The sequence below is a fragment of the Megascapheus bottae genome, chromosome X, assembly GCF_031878675.1.
Source record: "Megascapheus bottae isolate mThoBot1 chromosome X, mThoBot2.hap1, whole genome shotgun sequence".
In the NCBI taxonomy this organism is placed as follows: Eukaryota; Metazoa; Chordata; class Mammalia; order Rodentia; family Geomyidae; genus Megascapheus; species Megascapheus bottae.
Genome location: NC_143547.1, coordinates 44512599 through 44533957, shown reverse-complemented (window position 1 = coordinate 44533957; position 21359 = coordinate 44512599). Strand labels below are relative to the sequence as shown.

The following is a 21359-nucleotide window of genomic DNA, read 5'->3' as shown; positions in this document are numbered from 1 at the left end:
GGATTACAGGTGTGAGCTGCCATGTCCGCCTCAATTTTGTGAACAAGTTGTTATGTGATTTAAGAACAAACCACTAATCTCTCTGTGCCTCAGTTTCTGCCTCTGTGAAAGAAGCTAAAAGGAGCTGTGTGTGGCTCAGTGGTACAGTGCTTGCTTAGCTTGCACGAAGTACATCCCCAAACACAGAAAATGCTGAAAGTGGTGCTGTGGCTCAAGTAGTAGAGGACAAGCCTTGGGCAAAAGAAGCTCAAGGACTAGTGCCCACTTGAGCCACAGATTTTCTTCCAGCTTCGTTGGAGATAAAATGTCTCACAGACTTTCCTGCCTGGGGTGGCTTTGAACTTTGATCCTCAGATTTCAGCCTGCTGAGTACCTAGGATTACAAAGTACTTTCAGCATTTCAAAGTACTTTCTTCTTCATACAGAAGTAAAAGGATTAACACAAGGATCATAAAGCTATTAGAGAATGGAGCTTGATATGAAATATATGCCTGCCAGGGCTGGGAATGTGTCTTAGTATTAGAGTGCTTGTCTAACATGAAGCCCTGGGTTCAATTACTCCATACCACATAAACAGAATAAAGAGAGAAGTAGCACTGTGGCTAAAAGTGTTAGAGTGTAAGCCTTGAGCAAAAGAAGCTTGGGGATAGTGCCCAAGCCCTGAGTTCACTGAAAAAAAAAAGAAGGAGGAGGAAAAGGAGGAGCAGCAGGAAGAGGAAGAGGAAGAAGAAGAAGAAGGAGGAGGAGGAGGACGAGGAGGAGGAGGAGGAGAATGAGGAGGAGGAGGAGGAGGAGAAGAATGAGGAGGAGGAGGAGGAGGAGGAGGAGAGAAGAAGAAAAAGAATAATAATAATAATATTTGGCTGCCAATTGACAAGGCTATTTTATGTTGCTTTTATAGAGGAGAGGGAATAAATGAATATGACTATTAGACAGTGGAGCCCTGAGAAAGCTTGCAAAAGGCCAAAAGGAAGAGACTGGTATCATAGCAACCTGGATAGTTCCCTGATAACTGTAGGTCCAGAAGTCTGATAACTGATTGGCTGTAAAGATTAGTATCACCACTGTCACCCCTCTACCCATCACACTTTTTAACTTGTTCTTCTGCTGCTTCACTAATGAACATTAGAATTGGGGATGGGAAATGAGTATGCCCTAATTTCTCATCTTTCTACCCCACCTTGCCAGTTTACCTTATAGTAGTTAAGGGCTGAGAACTTCAAGGGGCATATTCATGCTCCACCTGGTTTCCAGAGCTTTCAGTAGTGTTTCCCCCAAAGGTATCAGTTCCAGTATACGAGGCAGAGCCAGAAAACTTTTGTAGATCCAGCTCTGTGCATTCAATGGGGATGTGGACCCAGTGGGAATGGCTCTCTGAAGCACAGGAAGGCATGGTAAAGGACTCTTGTGTAGGGAAGCCACGTGTAGAGCTGCAGTCATCATCCAAGATAGGCTTAAATGGTTGGATTTCAAAGATGCTCCCATTCATTGGGGACTCAGGGTTAGTCTCCTGGCCAGGTGGCATAGGAAAGTGAGATTCTTCCTCCACTATCTTGTCAGCATCAAAGTGCAACGAACCTCCTGAAATTCAAAGCAGAATGCAATGGCTTTACCTAGAGGCATGGTGTCTTTTCAGCAGGGCATTTGCTCTCATATAAAATGAAGAAGTATGGAAACTGGCATGGCACTCCTCCTCTGGGAGGAATGGTTCCCAGACTATCTAGCACCCAATTATGGTAACACATATTTCAGTTGCATACCATATTGAAGCTATTTGGTTCTGAATTAGGGAAAACAATTTCTTCAGAGGAAAGGAAATGCTAAGCCAGGTGCTAGTGGCTCACACATATAATCCTAGCTACTCTGGAGTCTAAGATGTGAGGATCAGAGTTTGAAGCCCAGGAAGTCAAACCTATGAGACTCTTATCTCTAATTAATCACCCAAAAGTTGAACTGGAGTTGGGGCTCAAGTGGTAGAGGTCTAGCCTCAAGTGAAAAAGCTAAATGACAGTTCAAGCCCCAGTATCAGCATACACATACATAGTGCTTTATAAAAGGCAGGTCTTAACATTGCCCTCTCCACTGTGATTTTCATCCCCTGTTGTTGTATCTCTGGATGCTACATTACAAGGCCCAACAGATTCTGAAGATCTAATATAAGTGATGGGCTTTAAAACAAGGGAGGACCGGGAGTTTAGCCTAGTGGTAGTGTGCTTGTCTAGCATGCACAAAGACCTGGGTTCAATTCCTCAGTACCACATACATAGAAAAAAAGCTAGATATGGCTCAAGTGGTAGAGCTCCAGCCTTGACAAAGCCCAAGGACAGTGCTTAGGTCCTGAGGTCAAGACCCAGGACTGGCAAAAAAAATAAAATAAAATAGATTAAAAAAGAGAGATAGTTCTGGATTTCTCAGATGATTCCACTGTAATCACAGATCCTTAAAGGAAGAATAAACCAAAATAAAGGAAGAGAGTACTGAGTATTAAACAGATAACCCACCTTTGCTAGATTTGAAAATAGAAAGAAAACATGGGTTAAAAAAGGGGGGGGGGTGCGGGAGTTTGGCCTAGTGGTAGCGTGCTCGCCTAGCATGCACAAAGACCTAGGTTCAATTTCTCGGTACCACATATATATAAAAAACAACCAGAAATGGTTCTGTGGATCAAATGGTAGATCTCTTGCTTTGAGAAAATCCAAGGAGAGCACTCAGGGCCTGAGTTCAAGCTCCAGGACTGGCAAACGCAAACACACACACACACACACACACACACACACACACACACACACACACACACACACACATTGGTGGCCTCTAGGAGATATAAATGGCCTTCAAGAAAAATTGACCTTGCCAAGTACATAGCTACTCAGGAGGCTGAGATTGGAGGATCAAGGTTTAAACTCCGCCTTACAAGAAAATCCAAGAGACACTTATCTCTCAGTTAACTAACCAGAAGTAGAGCTGTTGTTCAAGTGGCTCAAGCTTTGAGCAAAAATGTCAAGTGAAAGAGCAATGTCCTAAGTTCAAGTTCCAGTCCCAGTATTGGGGAGGGGGACAAAGCAGGAGGGAGAGGGAGCTAGAGGGAGAGAGAAGAAGAGCAAGAGGGAGAGAGGGAGAGACAGAGGAGGCAAAGAGAGACAAAGAGTGGGAGGGGAGGGGAGGAAAGAAGGGGAGGAGAGGAGAGGAAGGGGGAGGGGAGGAGAAGAAGGGAGGGGAGGAGGGGAGGAGAGGAACTGGGAAGAGAAAGAGGAAGGAAGGAAGGAAGGAAGGAAGGAAGGAAGGAAGGAAGGAAGGAAGGAAGGAAGGAAGGAAGGAAGGAAGGAAGAGGGACATCAATTCTGTAACTGCATGAACTGAATTGAGCCATTTGCCTGGATTATTAAGGGAATGGATTCTCCCCTTGAGTCCTAGAACCCTGCCAATGTCTTGATTTAAGGTTTGTGAGATCCAGCCAAGCCTGCTGAACTTTTGAGCCATGGAAACTGTGAGCTAATAAAGCATTAAATGTGTGGTCATTTGTTATAGCAACAATAGAAAAGTAATAAACTCTTCATGCATGAGTCCGATTCAACATCAGGTTACAAACTGAGAGTCTACTATATGTGTATTTGTTTATGACTCCCCCGCTGGAGAGGTGTTTTTGTTCTTCACTTGAGTTACTTGGCTGTATTTCAAATAAAAGTCCGGATTTGTAAATTCTCTTGATAATTTGGAAAGATTTTCAACCCTGAGTATTGTGTGTGTGTGTGTGTGTGTGTGTGTGTGTGTGTGTGTGTGTGTGTGTTTTGATTCTGTGTCTTGAACCTTGAACCCAAGGCATGGAAACTATCCTTTAGCTATTTTACTCAAGGCTTACCAATTGAGCCAAGACTCCATTTCCAGCTTTTTGATGGTTAATTGGAGATGAATCTAACAGGCTATACCTTCAGATCTCAGCTTACTGAGTAGTTACGATTATAGATGTAAACCACTGACACCCATAGGTAAATATTCTTATATGGTAATAAAGAGCTGGAGCTGAGTAGCAGATTTCCCTCCAAAAGGAGATGGTCATTCTTGTTTCTCTATTTTTTCTCTCTCTTCCTTACCACTTCCTTAATTCATTTCTTCCCTCCCTTCCCACTCTCACTCTCTCTTCTCGCTCACTCTCTAGTTTGTTTTGACAGTCTCTATTAGTAGCCTAGGTTGGTTTTACAGTTGCTGTATATCCCAGGCTGGCATTGAAACGGCCTCAGCTCCAATATAATGGTACTACAGTTACTGTTGCTACCCTAGCTCCTATTCCTTTTTCTGGAAGCTTAGTTCTGATACTGTTCTCACCTACACAGTACAAGTATACTCGTAATTCAGTAACTAATTTTGTGTGTTCTGGTCCTAGGGTATGAGCTCCAGGCCTGAGCACTGTCCCTGGGCTTTAAATTTGCTCAAAGATAGCACTCTACCACTTAAGCCACAGATACCCCTCTGGGTTTGTTTTTTTTGATAGTTAACTGAATATAAGAGTCTTGTTGGCTTACCTGTCAGGGCTGGTTTCAAACTATGATCCTCTGAGCTCAGCCTCATGAGTGGCTAGAAATACAGGTGTGAGCCACTAGCGCCTGGCTTGTAAGTCAGTGATGCTTGATAATCAACCTTCCCAAGTCCAACAAGGGTCTAGTTCTCCCTTCCTTACAGAGGAGTAAGACACCTGCCCTCATATTCTACATAGAATATAAGAGAATAAGTTCCCCATCTCTTCTCTCCTGAGGAGGAGGAAGAGGAGGAGGAGGAGGGAGAAGCTGGGAAGTAATCAAATATTCTCTCATATTATCTTTTCCAAGCCCTGGAGCCTAAATACTTCTTTGCTTTTATTTCATACCCATGCTCAGGGACTAGACAACAGCTTTGATTTCAGACACCATCTTCCAAAGTCAGAGACAGTATAGCTCTCCCTGAGTCACAGTATCCCAGGAGGTATCAAAGAGTAGAGGAGAGTGAAACACCGTTTAATAAGGTCCATAAAGAGATAATATAAAAATGTACATGAAATGTGCTATATTCATCTGTGAGCCAGAAGCATAATCTAATATAACTGTCAGACTTTTTCAAGATCATTTGTCAGATCCGACACAAATGTGGTTTTTCCCATTCAAAAAGAGTGAGGCTTAAGAAAAATTTCATTACTGGCGCCCTGAGAATCCTTGATTCTGGCATAATTTATTCATCCTACAAACACCTGTTACTAACCCAACTTCATTCACTAATCAGTTCCTATCTTGTTGTTCCTTGTTTAGCTCTCAGATACTTAAATGCAATGAAGCTGCACTTAACACTGATGTTCTGGAAGTTCCAACATCATGCTTGGTCTTTTTCAACCATCCACTCCTACATATTTACTGTCAATGATCTGTATTTTCTGTCTCACATTATTGGTTAGTGTTAAAATTGTGCTGAAAAGAAATTACAGCCAGGTCACAGTAGCTCCCATCTATGATCCTACCTACTCAGGAGGCTGGGATCTGAGGATCATAATTGCTAGCCTGAGCAGGAAAAGTCCATGAGATTCTTACCTCCAATTACCAATTGAGCTATGGCTCAATTGGTAGAATGCTAGTTTGGGCACAAAAGCTTAGAAACAGTGCCCAGGTTCCATGGACAGTGTACATGCACACGCGCGTGCACACACACACACACATACACACACACACAGGTTACAGTGGTATTCCAACTTTAAACATGGTCGTCTATCTGAAATTTCACATAAGCATACCCTATGGCATAGAAGATGTCACTGGACAACAATATTATCTGGTAGGAAAAGATCTATCAGTTACACTCTACTTTCAGTTACCTCATTTTTGAAAATTACTATTACTGTAGTATCCATATTAGTTGCCCTAGACCTCAGCCATTCTTTTTGTGGTCATAGGGCTCGAACTCTGGGCCTGGGTACTATCCCTGAGCTCTTCAGCTTAAGGCTACCTCCTTACCCCTGAGCACAGCCCCACTTCCTGTTTTCTAGTGATTAATTGGAGATAAGAATCTCACAGTCTTTTGTGCGCAGGCTGGCTTTGAACTTCAATCCTCAGATCTCAGTCTACTGTGTAGATAGGGTTATAGGTGTGAGCCACCGCACCTGGCTAATATTCTGTTTTTATTTATTTATTTTAATTTTTTTTGTCGACCACGGGGCTTGAACTCTGGGCCTGAGCTCTATCCCTGAGCATTTAAGCTCAAGGTTAGCATTCTACCTCTTGAGCCACAGCACCACTTCCTCAGCCATTTTTATGACAGTCATGTTTCAGATATAGCCAACAGTCAAGCCTTCCTCCATTTTACATGTTCCGGAAAATACGGCTATTCATGCAGATATACACAATTGCAAAAATAATTTAAAAAATAACTAATCTTGTCATTTTTAAAGTCCCATCATTTCTATTGCCATCCCAGATAGTTCCCCAGGCACATTTCAACACCACCCCTCGGGGTTTCTAGTGTGGGAATTCTCAACCTTAAGAAACCCCTGTCTTTTGCTGATTCATGAGAAATGTGAAGCAGCCATCCTTACCATGCTGGCAATGCTTGTTGAAGAATTGCTTGCAGTAGAGGTAGAAGAGCCCTAGGAAGGCCAGGGTAAACACCACTAGCAGACTGCTCACCAGTGCCACAAGTGTGGCCTCCTGAGGAGGCACTGTAGGTGCATCTGCCTTCACTAAGCTTAACTGGAAGGCACCTGTGAGGCAAAAGAGTTGAGATCAGTCAGTGTGGGAGGCCAATAATCATCTTGCACTTTCTTAGGTCATCTACATTTTGCTTAAGCCTTCCTCAATTAGCAGGTTTTTCTAGCAAAATGATATCCTGGGGATGAGTGGGAGGATGACGAAACAAGCAACAGTGATCAAGATGACTCACAAAATGACATGGTGGGCAGAACTGGAACTTCTTTGTACAACTACCTACAGGTAAGAGTAGGATAATGACAAATAATAACTGAGGACTATAGTACAAAGGAGCCAGAGCAGAAAAATCCATGAGACTCCTATCTCCAATTAACCATCCAAAAGCCAGAAGTAGGCATGTTGCTCAAGTGGCAGAACACTGGACTTGAGCAAAAATGCTCAGTGATAGAACCCCGAACCTGAGCTGCAAACATAAGACCAGCACATACAAAACATTCATATATGTTCCAGGCATGGCATATATTAGTTAATTAACTGAAACTGACCATCCCCTAATGCATTTCCACATTCTGCCTAGTTTATTATATAACCTAGATAAATGGAACTAAATTAAAATGCTCCCCGATAAGCAAAGGATAAATAACTCTAGAGATTAAATAACTTCATATAAACAACCCAGAGGGAAAAATTGGGCAAAGAATATATAACTTAATGTCACTCATATATAACATTACGATATCAAAGGATATATAGCTATTATACATGAATATATATATATATATATCAAAAAGAATACAAATACTGGGGCTGGGAGTGTGGCCTAGTGGTAGAGTGTTTCCTAGAATGCACAAAGCCTGGGTTTTGACTCCTTGGTACCACATACACAGAAAAAGCCAGAAGTAATGCTGTCGCTCAAGTGGTAGAGTGCTACCCTTGAGAAAGCCCAAGAACAGTGCCCAAGCCCCAAGACTGGCAAAAAATTCAAATTCTACAGAGTACCAGTGGCTCACACCTGTAATCTTAAATACTCAGAGCAGAGATCTCAGGGCAGAGATCTCAGGATCACAGTTTATAGCCTGCCCAGGCAGAAAATGAGTGAGAATCCCGAGACTTTTATCTCTCAATAACCCGGAGAAAAGGAAGTGTAGTTGTGGCTCAACTGGTAGAGTGTCAGTCCTGACTTAAAAAGACAAGTGAGAGTGACACTGAGTTCAATCCCTAGCGCAAGCACACACACACTCACGCACACACAAACAATACAAATATGAAAACTAGTGGGAAAGTGAGAGAAAAACATGAGAAGGAGTAGCAATGTACCTACTACCTGACAGATGTAACTGTTACCTGGACAATAAATACAATAAAGAAAACACTAGTGGACAAACAGCAGAGACATAGACTCATTAATTATTTTTGTTTTCCCATGAATCCTCCTTACGTCCTTGCTATAAGGCTGTCAGAGTACTTCTGGCCAGTGGACTGTGAGTACAAAGAAATGTTTATCACTTCTAAACTGCAGCACTTAAGAACTAGTGTATGTACTCTATCTCTTCCCATGTGCCAATGATCCAGAAGCTGAATTTTTGAGAAGGTGAAGTCATACAGCAAAGAATTCCTTTGCACAATGAAAATAAACTTTTATTGTATTAAGAAACAGGTACTGTTGATAATCCTCATATCTTAGTAGGCTAAGATCTAAAAGTCATAGTTCAAAACCAGTGAAGGCAGACAAATCTGAGAGGGAATTTTTTTCCTTTTTGATTTTGATTTTTAATTAAGCAGCCATGAGTAAGGTGTGGTGTGGGAACTAATAGTTGCTAATTTCTTTGCAAACACAACATAGTTTACCAACATGATGCATACAATTCAGTATAGTGCTTTTACCTGGGGAGGTAGGGAGAAAATGAGATTGAGAATCTAAAAGGGAATTTTATCATGCTTGTGGAATCTTTGCTCCTTATTTTAAAAAATGTGAAGGAAATATGCAAAATGCTAATTTATTATCTAGGGATCTTAGGCAATTGAGCATTTTAACTTTCTACTTTTCTGCATTTTAATTAATTCAATGTTTTAAATATTTCATGACTTTTATGAAATGTGTCAATAATTTAAGGAAGAATAAGTGAACAGATAGATAGTAGAAAGACACAAATGATAAGAACACAGTAATCACTACTTGGCATTTACCCAACCATCCAGAAACAAGGGCATACTAAATCCACTAGCACAACAATGTTCATTGCAGCACTATTCACCATAGCAAAGATATGGAACCAACCTAGATGTCCCTCAGTTGATGAGTGGATCAACAAGTTGTGGTATTTGTACACAATGGAATTCTATGCTGCTGTCAGAAAGAATGACATCGCCCCATTTGTTAGGAAATGGAAAGACTTAGAAAAAATCATATTAAGTAAGCCAGACTCAAAGGAACTTAGGCTCAATGGTTTCCCTCATTCGTCATAATCAGTAGAAACCTTGGGCTCTACTAGCAGAGATCCTCAATAGAGCAAAATCTTGATACATAAGGCCATATAGTATGAAGCTAATTGAAAGGACCTCCAGGATATTGAAACAAAAGCCATATAACGAATGATTGTTGTCCTTAATGTACTATGTTGTCTCTCATCTCCTTTGCTGTCCCTTGGTTATCTCATATTGTTATAGTATCTCACTTTGTTATCTGATATATTGAATTTATTTGTATTTGGTTATTTGAAATTTGATCGGGAAGGGGGGAAAACCAAGATGGGTGGGGGGTGTGGGGGGGAGGGAAATGGGTACCAAGACATGTGAAAGGGTATCAATGTATGTGAATTAATGCACCTTCTATCTGGCAAATATCATGTAATCCTTTTACTAATTACAATAAAAAAAGAACACAGTAAAACACAGATAAATGGGTAGTTATATAAGTGGAGACTTATAAGCGAAGATCCCTTAATTCTTTATTCAGCTTTTAATGAATCTTAAGATCTAGGGACTCCCAGATATCTTCAATAACATTAGTATGGGTAATAATAGTTCATAGGTGTACAAATGTTATAACGTACTTTTTAACATCCATAATTTCATTAGATCTAGACGACAGTCCTGTAAGGTATGAAGAAAAATGATTCATCATGATTCACATGTTTTCACATGAGGGAAATGAGTTTCATTGAGTTTGAATCATTTGTAAAAGATTACACAAATACTATGTGATAAAATCAGGATACAAACCTAACTTCTTCATTTGCCATAATACTCCACCCAAAGGGTTACTAGTGGCTAGTTATTTCCTGCAGGAAAAGATACCTTTTATTGTGCCAATCCTAGGGCTTGACCTCAGGGTTCTACGCACTGTCTCTGAGCTTCTTTGGTTTCACGTTAGCCCTCTACCACTTGAGTCATACTGCCACTTCCAGCTTTCTCTGAATAGTTTATTGTTGATCAGCATCTCATGTACCCTTCTGCACCAGCCAGAGTCAAACTATGATCTTCAGGTCTTAGCTTCCAGAGTAGCTCTAGTAGTAGCTTGTAGAATTACACGCATGAATCACTAGTGCCCAGTGAAAAAGACATTTATATTACCTGATTTTGCTGCTACTCAATAGGTTGGGGGATAAAGGAGCAGGAAGGTACAGATATTACATGAAATGGAACTAGAAAAACTGAGGGGATGGGTAGAGTTGGAGAAATGAGGAAGAATGATGAAAGGGGTGACATTGATTTAAAAAAAAATAACATTGTACTCATAAAATGACATGCTGAATTGCAACCCCTTGGTACAACTACCTAAAGGTAATAAAAGGTGAAAAAATGGGGATACACACACTGAACCTCAGAAGTGGGAGTCTGCTTCGTGCATGGGATACACTCTTGGTCCTGCAGGCCTCCAATGCGTGTCTTTCGATAAAACCTATGATCAGAGTAATAAGCAATGTCAGAGTGATGGAACAAGCAATGCACTTAGGATAAAATGGTGCTTTCGGGAGCCGCGAGTCGTTTTGTAAAGTTTTGCCCTTGCAGAAGCCAGTACCTACCCCTCATAGGCTCTCTGTCTGCATGTGTGATTTTGATTCAGGGGGCCAGTCACTCCACCTCTTCCCCATTCACCACACACTACAGCATGGAAGCTAATGCCATGAGACAGAGGAGCATCACTATGATAGCAACTGCTTCATAATTTCTTGTGAAGTTTCCAGTGAAATTTACCTTAAATCTTGGGCCTGGCCTAAGAGTGCCAGCATGATGATAAAGCTGTTAAGTGCTCATCTGTGGATGACAGTGTGCTGGACACTTTATAGAGGGATCTTGGGAAGACAATGTTTCTACCTTCTGGGAGCTTAAATGGAATATGACATGGATAGTTAGAATACTTTGACTAGATTCTGTGAGGTAAGGATTATAGACATCAAAGAACTAAAATAACAGGCACAGACTAGTTTAGGCCCATTTAGCAGACTCACCTTGGCAGACAGTCTCCACAGACAGCATTAGAGGTGGCTGTGCAGTTGGTCTTCTGGACCCGATTGATGACGGCACAGTTGATGCATGTCTGGCATCTGTGGTGGCCTGAGGTGCTTTTGAACTTTTGAGGAGGGCAGTCTACACAGTATGCATCTCCACCTTCTCCATAACCACAATCCTGCAAAAACAAGAGGGTTATTACGTTTTCTCTGTAGGAGGTTGGAGAGAAGGCTCAGCTAGGGGATAAGAAGCAGGTTTCAAACTGGAAGTTAACCTTCTATCAGCTGGCACTAAAATCAATGGACTAAGTTGCAGCCAACAATGCAAATTGAAGTGGAACAAAACAGACTATATCAGTCAGGATAGACAGATACAAAAGTTCAGTGATTTGAAAGAACAAAAACTCATTTCTCACACTATTTGGCCACTAGGGATTTTCTGAGGGCTGCATCTAGGGTACATCTCAATGGGACATCTAGGGTAATGGATGTCATTGTTCTGCCATCATTGGGGCATCAGCAATAAATAAATAAATAAACAAACAAACAAACAAAAATAGCAAGCAGGGCGTGGTAGCTCATGCCTGTAATCCTAGCTACTCAGGAGGCTGAGATCTGAGGATCAAGGTTCAAACCAGCCTGTGCACAGAAGGAGCTGAGACTCTTATCTCCAATTAACCTCTAGAAAATGGGAAGTGGGGCTTGGCTCAAGGGTAGGTAGGGTTGTAGCCTTGAGCCGAAGAGCTCAGGGACAGTGCCCAGGCCAAGTTCAAGCTCCAATGACCCACAAAACAAAACAAAACAGAACAAAACAAAAACACTGTGAATTGTATATGGGTGCTTCCAAATTTATCTGAAAAACAATCTGTTTCACTTATATGTCCTGAGCTACAAATATCTACTGATTGTTAGTAACTACAAAGGACCTCCCAGAGCAGTTTTACAGTGTTACAGAAGATTAGAAACTACAAATATTGTACAAGTAGTTATAATTATTATCCATCTTTGCTTTAGAAAACTTTTACAAATATATTGTAAATATGGCTTGGGTCGTGGAGAAAAAATATTTCTTACTATAGGTCATGGTCAAATGTTTAAAAAATGGTATACAGTGAACTAATTTGGCTATGCCTTGCCTCAGATATGTTATCAACCCAGTGACACTGTTAAGTTTTCCATACCCACGCTTTCTGGGCAGAAATGAGATTGGAATAGTCGTTAAAAATTCTGCAGGAGTCCAGGCTCTGGTGGATCGCTGGTGGATCACGTCTGTAATCCTAGCTACTCTGGAGGCTGAGATTTAAGGACCAGAGATCAAAGCCAGCCCAGGCACTTAAGTTCATGAGACTCTTATCTCCAGAAAACCAGAAGTGGTGCTGTGCAAGGAGTGGAGTGGTAGCCTTGAGTTGAAGAGCTCAGGGACAGTGCCCAGGCCCAGAGTTCAAGCTCCATAACTGACTCAAAATATATCATTCTTTCTGCAGTGGCCATGAGTGTGGTCTAGTTGTAAAGTGCTTACCTTGCATGCATTCAGCCCTGGTCTGGATTCTTTTGTATCACGTAGACAGAAAAAAATGGGGAAATGGTGCTGTGGCTAAGTGGTTAGAATGCTAGCCTTGAAAAAGCCCAAGGACAGTGCCTAGGCCCTGAGTTCAAGCTCCAGGACTGGCAAAAAATTCTTTCTGCTCTGATAGACTACGTTCAATAGAAACAAGGGCCTGCTACTAGCCATAGCTCTTTCTCAAGTTATTTCTTAATGAATACAGAATTTTTGTTTAAGATTATGAAAACATCTTACAAATAGATAGTCCTAGTTATGGCACAGCATTATGTTCAGGATTAATGTCATTGAATTATATACTTAAAGTAGTTAAGCAGCACATTTTGTGCTACATATTCATTGCAATTAAAGCTTAATAATGCAATATACTAAATACACTTTAAATGGGTAAATTGTGTTCCATATTTCAATAAAGCTGTTAAAAACATGACAGAGCCTCCATAAGGCTGTCCCTGAATGACAATGACCTTCCTCACTCACTAGATGCAGTGTCAGAAATAAACCCTTAATCTTTTATGTCACCAAATTTTAATATTTGTACTAATAGCTAGAATTACTTATAATAAAATAATTCCCACAGGTTAGGAAAAATATTCATATTCAGCCTGTAAATAAGTCCTGTTATCTTATGCCTTTGTTTAACTACTCTGGCCATATTCAGTGACGTATAGCCCCACCAAAACCAAACTGTTGATACATACCATAGGTCTCATATGGGTTTTGGGTATCTTATTCATTATCTAGATTGCCTGGAAAAGCAAAGATCTTCCTAGGACCTCTGCTACTTCCTGTGTAGTATTAGAATGGTGAGAGTTGCCATCGCTTGCTTCACAAGGTAAGTTGAGGATCAGTGTAGTAAGAAAGATACAGTTCTATGATAAAAATTATTTTAGAACCAGAGAGAACTAGCTTTAACTCCCACTGACAAGCCATCTAAGCTCAAGAAAAACCCTCAGCTATTATTTAAAAATATGAATACCTAGCTCATAAGTTTTGTAACATTGCATGAGCTGACCTCAAAGCCCTGAAACAAAAGCTGGCTGAATAAAAACAACCATGTAGACAATAATAAAATTTGATCAATCTTCCTATCATAGGTAGAAATAAGTTGTAAATAGTTCACAGATTAAAATATTAAAAATGAAAATCTATAAGTACTAAAAGAAAAAAATAGATAACTTTCTCTTATAACTGGGAATGAATTCAAAGAGAATTATATCTATAGCCAAAAACCTTATTCTATAAGAAACAAAAATATTATACTATCTATGGCAATAGAATCAAAAGATCTGAATGTGAGTCTTTACCTGTTCACATATTCACTTATACAAAAGGAAAATTGTGGCAGTCAGCTAGAATTTATGAAGACTCAACTAATAAACTGATTACATTAGCGCTATCTTTTCATTAATTCATAAAACAGATGCTTTATGAATTAAAAGCCAACTAAGTTTTCTGCTGGGGTACATTCCCAGATATTGTAACTAAATAATTGGAACAATAAAAAACAAATTATCTGCCCTCAAGGACATAAATAATTTTATCTTCTCCATAAAATAATCTAAGATCACCTGGGCATCCCTATTTCAAAAACAAGCACATTTGACGTCCGAATGGTGTATCACTGCTTCTCATGCATCTGAGATTCCAGATCCACAAGCAGGGTTAGAAGTCACCAGCCTGTACCAGCAAAAGGGACTTTCCACTCACATCTTAGAGTCGCCTTAATTTCAACCATTATAATTTAGGAGACACTGCCCAGAGAAATTTCCAAATATCAAACATCACACACACAGGAGAAGGAGCCTTAAGAACACCAGAGTAAGCCTACACATTAAAAATTGTACCACGAGCACACTGAAAATTGCCAGGCACTGGTGAATGGTTTCAGACTGAAATCCTGGCTATTCAGGAGGTCAGATCTGAAGATTCTGATTCAAAGCTAGTTCAGGAAAGAAAGTCCATGAGACTCTTATCTCTAACCACTAAAAAAGTGAGAATTGGAGCAGAGGCTTAGATGGTAAAATGTTAGCCTTGATTGAAAAGGTAAATGACAGAACCCAGCTTCTGAGTTCAAGACCCATGACCACACACACACACACACACACACACACACACACACAAATATACACAGAAGCAAAAACAAATGACAACATAAAAAGTCCCTAAAATTTGAGTTGTCTCTCAAATTGCCACCCACAAAAGTAATCTAGGACCTGCTTACTAAAATGAAAGATTTAAACAAAGTTTCTAATGTAACTGACAAAATATCCAGGATACAATAAGACATCACCATCACAAGAACCAAGAGATTTACCCCTTTGTACAACTATTTAAGATTGTTAAAAATAAATTAATTTATTAAAAAAGAATGAAAAATCCACACAAATGAGGAAAGGCAAGAAATTGATACCAACAATTAAACAAATGTGATAATGGAATTATCTGACAAGGATTTTGAAAGCATCCATAATTAAAATGCTTCAAAAGCAATTATAAGTTCTCTTGAAAGAATAAAAGAATAAAAACGCCTAAATAAAGAAACAATTTTTAAGGGAACCAGATGGTAATTACAAAAATAAAAAAAATGGGAAAGTTCCACTTGATGTGCTCAACATTAGAGAAAAATGGCAGAACCGGAGAATATGATGATGGAAAAATGAAATATATGAAATTTGAATAATAGGAACCAAATAAATTATTAAAAAATCAAATAAACAAAAGCCTTGGAGAACTACCACAATCCATTGAACAATCTTATCAGTTCCATGAAAGGAAAAACAAATCAAAAAATTAAAAAGCTGAAAACCAACAGTGCTATAAGAAATTATTTGTTTAAAGAAAGAAATAACTTACATAACATATAAGGGTAATCAAAGCCAGGTAATATAGTGGTGTATGCCTATCATCCTACTCAGAAGGCTGAGATCTAAGGATTGTAGTTTGAAGCCAGCCTGGGCAGGAAAGTTTGTGAGACTCTTATATCCAATTGACCAGAAAAATTTTGAAACTGAAGCTGTTGCTCAACCATCATGCCTTGAGTACAAAAAAACTAAGGGACAATGCTAAGGCCCTGAATTCAAGTCACAGAACTGACACAAAAAAGAGGAGGATGGCAGTATTTAACTCAAAATATTGAAATATGGTTTATCCTGGGAATGTACAGTATTTTAATTTTGGATTTTACTTATCTCTGTCAAGAGTTAATGAGAAAGAAATTACATGAAACAATAAAATACAAAAGTATTTCTGATTCTAAATATACTTATATGCATATTTTATAAAGAATTTTAAAGTCCTCTCCATTCTTCAACATGACTGCCAATTCAAGTGCCTTGTAAGAGTACATAATGAACACCAAACAATGAATATTCAGAACAGAAAAAACTAGAAACAGTTGGGGAAATTGGAAATGCAAATGGACAAAGAGAAAGGGTTAGTATATTTCCCTATCAAATGTAAAAAAGTAAAAAAAAATTCTCATAAAGTCCTCATAAATTAGGAAGTTAATATTACAGAGGGGAGAATAAAATTAACAGACAAAGGAAATGCATTATTCATTTTTGGTTAGGCATTTGGGACATGGGAATTCTAAGTGCTGTTGAAAAAAAATGCAATTGTAATGGAAATTAGTGAAAAAATTCAAAAAATGTTATCTGCTAATATATTTGAAGAATCTCAAAATTGTATTTAGTTTAGCAATTATACATCTAGAAAAATGTCCTCGGGAAATAGTGTTAATTTTCTGCAATGATTTATTTACAGTGCTATTTATTATTCATGAGTAAAAGTTTAAAAATAGAGATAACTGAAAAAAAATGTGATCTCATAAGTTGTTTGCTGCTTATCCAAACATCACAGGGCCTTTGTCTGCTTCCCTGCTAACAGAACATTGATTTCATTCTAGGTGGCAATGATCAGCCTTCAGAACAGATTCTTAATTTGTTTTAGTCATTCATGGCAATTCTACTTTTGTCTGCCAAATACTCATTTCCCAGTCTCCCATCTAGAGATTAGGAGCTGTATCACTGATATCTGCACCATAAGAAACAAGAGGAAGTCTATGGGGGAAAATACTTATTTGCCTAATAAAAGGCAAGCTGTTTTAAGCCTGCCTCTGCTGTCTTTCCTTAAGGATTGAAGTATGGCCTTTGAGTTGTAGCAATCATAAAGCCACAGGCACACAATATGGACCAAAAAAGTTTGAGTTCTCAATGGCCGTAGTGATCGGTTAAAAAAGAAAAAGACAGTTAACCTATTTCCAGACTTCAGACTTCAATATGTACATATATGTGCTTTTAGTTAGAGTCACTGTTAAATTTTGGGTTCCTGTTTTTTACTTGGAATATTGACAGTTTATTGATAAAGAACTTGAATGAGGAAGAACTTCATGAAGATTTTGAACTAAATTTTTACTGGTACACAGAGAATAAACTTTGCACCCATGAACTGAATAGTTGATACCTTTTTTTATTTCATTTAGTTTTTGTTGTTGTTGTTGTTGTTGTTGTTTTACCAGTCCTGGGCTTGAGCTCAGAGCCTGCGCACCATCCTTGGGTTTTCTCTACCACTTGAGAGACAGCACCACTTCCAGCTTTTTTCAGTGTACGTGGTACCGAGGAATCGAACCCAGAGCATTGTGCATGCTGGGCAAGCACACTACCACTAGGCCAAACTCCTGGCCCCGATACTTTTTTTATTTCAATCACAGTATTTGTGTCTGCTGAAGCAATTACTATTTATGGTGAAATTTTTCAAATTTTTCTTCTTGCTTTTTGAAAAGTACAGTCCATTATTCTTATTCATAGTCACCCTCCTGTCTAACTATAACTTATTACCCATCTATCAACCTTTCTCCATGCCTCCTTTCTCACTTCCAAATCCCTCTGAGATACCATTCCATCCTCAGCTTCTCCAACATCAACATTTTTAGATTTCCTCATCTTAGTGAGAACCTGTATTAATTTTCTTTTCCTGGCTTATCTTACAAAACTTGATATCCTGCGGGGTGTTGGTAGCTCATGCCTGTAATCCTAGCTACTCAGGAGGGTGAGAAATGAGGATCATGGTTCAAAGAAAACAAGGGCAGGAAAGTCAGTGAGACTCCACTTAACCACCCAGAAAGCTGGAAGTGGCACTGTTGCTCAAAATGGAAGGGCAATAGCCTTGAGCAAAAATTCTCAGGAACAGTGCCTAGGCCCTAAGTTCAAGCCCTACAAATCACACACAAGTTTGTGTGTACACACAAACTTGATATCCTACAATTCAATTTTTGTTACAAATGAAAGGGTTACATTTTTCTTTATGGCTAATAGTCTTGTGTGGTTTGTGTTTACCACATTTTCTTTATGCATCTATTCATTGACAGATAAGTACTTTGCTTCCTGACTATTGTAAATAGTACTGCCATAAACATGGAAGTACATACTGATTTTTTAGATATGTACCCATTAATGGGACTGATATGATTCTGTTGTTAATTTTTTTGAGGATACTGATTTTCATATACTAGCTACATACCCACCAACAATGTACAAGGATTCTCTTTTCTCCACATCTTTGCCAGTATCATTTTTTTGCCAGTATCATTCTCTTTTCTTTTTTATGTAGACACTTACTGGGCTGAGGTTTTCCTTTTTGTGAATTGATCTATACTTCCCTGATCATCAGTAATATGGACAATTTTTTCTTTTCATTTTCTCTATAGGCTATCTAACTTCTTTTGAGAAATATGTTAATTTCAACTTTGTGTATCTTATTTGATTCACAGTCAAAATCATTTTCCATACCAAGGATGGACTTTCAACTTAGCAATATCTGGGTCCCAAGAAATTGTATTTATTTTTCCTACAGTGCATTTACTGAGCAAATCATATATCCTCCTTGTGCCTTAGTTGTTTCAACTATGAAATGAACTCACAATGCCTTCTTGGTGGTTTATTGTAAAACCAAATTTGATCATGCAAATGAGAGCTCTATTAATGAAGGACAAATACAAGCTACATATATGCAAAAATTTCACAGAAGCACAATATTATAGTCTATTAATTTTCCACAAGTTTCTAGTGGTACTGAAATAAATGGAAGTTACAAAAAGGATGACTTAAATGTATATTTTACCAGGGAATTTATAAGTTTGGTAATAGCAATTTGACAGATAAACAAATGTTCACTTGTTTTTTTCCCTTGAAGAAATTCAGTTTTGTAAACATGGAAGGCTTAGAAGGAAATAGTTATTTTTTCCATGATAGGAACATTTGTAGATCTTTTTTTTAAATCATAAAGCTTGATTTTAGCCAACCTAAGCAGTTTATTCAATTTGGTCTTTCTATGGTGCACTTCTCCTTGTCCTAGAATCCCTTATCAGTCCTGTGGGAATATCATTGTGGGGCACAATGTATAGAGTTCAAATTAGCAACTATGCTTATGTCTTTTAGTATGCCAGGGTACATAATTCTTTTGTATTTTTTGAAGTATAGAGGGGAGAGAGGCTGGAGATAATGTTTTCTTCCTTTAGTCACAGAACTGTGCAATTTCTACCTCAAACCCTCCAGAAGATTTCTAGTACACTTAAAGCAAAAAAAAAGAAAATTTCTCATCATGGACTTCAGGTCTCTACATTATCTGACCCATACAGAAACCATCCTTTCACTCACCATATACTGGCTACATGAAGCTTATTTGCCTTCCTTAAACATAACTAATTCATTTCCATCTTGGGATTATAACAGCTATAGTCTCTTCCCACAAAGGATCTCTTTAGAATGTTCTTCCCCCATTAATATACATACTAAGCCAAGCTCCAGTGGCTCACACCTGTAATCCTAGCTACTCAGGAGGCTGAGATCTGTGGATCACAGTTCAAAGACAGCCCGGGTATGAAAGTCTGTGAGACTCATCTCCAATTAACCACTAGAAAACCAGAAGTGGTGCTGTGGCTCAAGTGGTAGAGCACCAACCTTGAGCTGGCGAGTTCAGGGACAGCATCTAGACCAAGAGTTCAAGCATCAGGACCAAAAAAAATAGTCAAGGCTCATAAAGTCAGAAACCTTTGCCTATTTGTCTGTGGCATACATTTCATATGATCTCGGACCAAAGGCCCCAAGGAAGGAACAATTAAACAGTTCTGTCCTTGCTGGTCATCTCTGCGTTGCTGTTAATTTTGTTCTTTTTTATTTTTTATTTTTAAATTTTATTGCCAGGGTGATGTATAGAGGGGTTACAGTTACATTCATCAGGTAGTGGGTACATTACTTCTTTAACATTGAAACCCCTTCTCATGTTTTTCTCCCATGTTCCCTCTCCCCACCCCCTCCCAATCTTATTTTTCCCTTACCAACCCTTTTTCAAATGAACATATATACAATATACCAGGTACCACATTCTGATACAGTAACAACTTGAGATAAACCATTAGGGGAAAAGAAGAGAAAAGAAATAGCTTCACATAGTACGTTAAGAACAACAATCACAAAGATAAACCTCTTGTTTCCATAATCTGGAGTTCATTTCGCTTATCCTCATTCTATATTCATTTTGTTCTGAACTCCATGGCATTATCATGCCTTATGCTGCCTTGTTTCTGAGTCCTGTTTTACACAGTATTTTCTGAGAATAAGGACACATTAACTATCCTGGCTCTTCTCTTTTCCGCCTAGGCCTCTATATTCTATATTCCATGCCGTTTTATGAATATATCATGAAACCCATGAAATAGTTCATGAACCCCATCGTTCATCTTATTCCTTCTAAGCAGACTTTTGCTGCAACAACAATTACTATTACATCCTTTCTGGATCCCATGATTTATCTACCAAACTGGATCACTCAGTGCTGGATGTGATTCTCCTACTAATCTTGGTCATTTCCAATTGCTGATATAGTTCTGAAGATGTGAACAACTAAGTGCACGGCTTAAGAGGATTTACCTTAGAGAGCTCCTGTCCAGGAGCACACTGTTGGCAGGTGACACAGCATCCCCGTTGGTCCCAGTACTCATTTTCTTGGCAATCCATGGTTAAGAAGCTGTGGGCAAAGAACACAGCTAAGAAACTAATACATAATATAATAATACTGTAAAGTAAGTAGTGGTTTCTAGACCCTCTTAATGTCATCCTTGACTTGTCCTAAAAGGGGCTGAGGAAGAAAACCAAAATAGCTAATACTTTTAGAGTGTTGACCACATATGACATGCTTCCAAACACTTTTCAGGTAATTACTCATTCCATTCTCAAAGCAATGATGCCAAAAACAAAGTCTATTTTATAGCTGAGGAACCTGAAGCACAGAAGACATAGTACTTGCACACATCTTTAGTTAATTGTTATTACCAGGAGCTGAGGTGGTTAAAAAATAAAGATTGACAAGTGTTGACTTCCTTCTACACAGTATAGAAAATCTCCCATCCTTAGGATCAGTACTTAGCAGCAAATTATAAATTGTTCTTACATTTATTATTACTGGATTTATACAATATCTGTGGATAGTAAGCACTAGAAATTGTACTGATTATTAAAATCCTTTATTAATTTGTGTACTGGTACTGGGGTTTGAACTCATGGCTACATGTTTATGCTTGCTGGTTAGTTGGAAATGAGTCTTACAAAATACTTTCTGAAGTAACATTAAAACACAGTCTTTAGATCTCAGTCGCATGAGTAGCTGAGATTAGAAGCATGTGCGACC

At 38.8% G+C, this 21359-nt stretch overlaps 1 protein-coding gene across 1 annotated transcript; it reads right to left on the bottom strand.

Annotated features, from left to right (window-relative positions):
• Nucleotides 1-1203: 1203 nt before the first annotated feature.
• Nucleotides 1204-20689, bottom strand: Eda2r (ectodysplasin A2 receptor). Its single transcript, XM_090326038.1, is given in 6 exon segments — nt 1204-1236; nt 1238-1581; nt 6551-6715; nt 10478-10563; nt 11114-11292; nt 20603-20689. Coding segments are annotated over 6 exon segments (894 nt in total).
• Between the last annotated feature and the right edge of the window lie 670 nt (nt 20690-21359).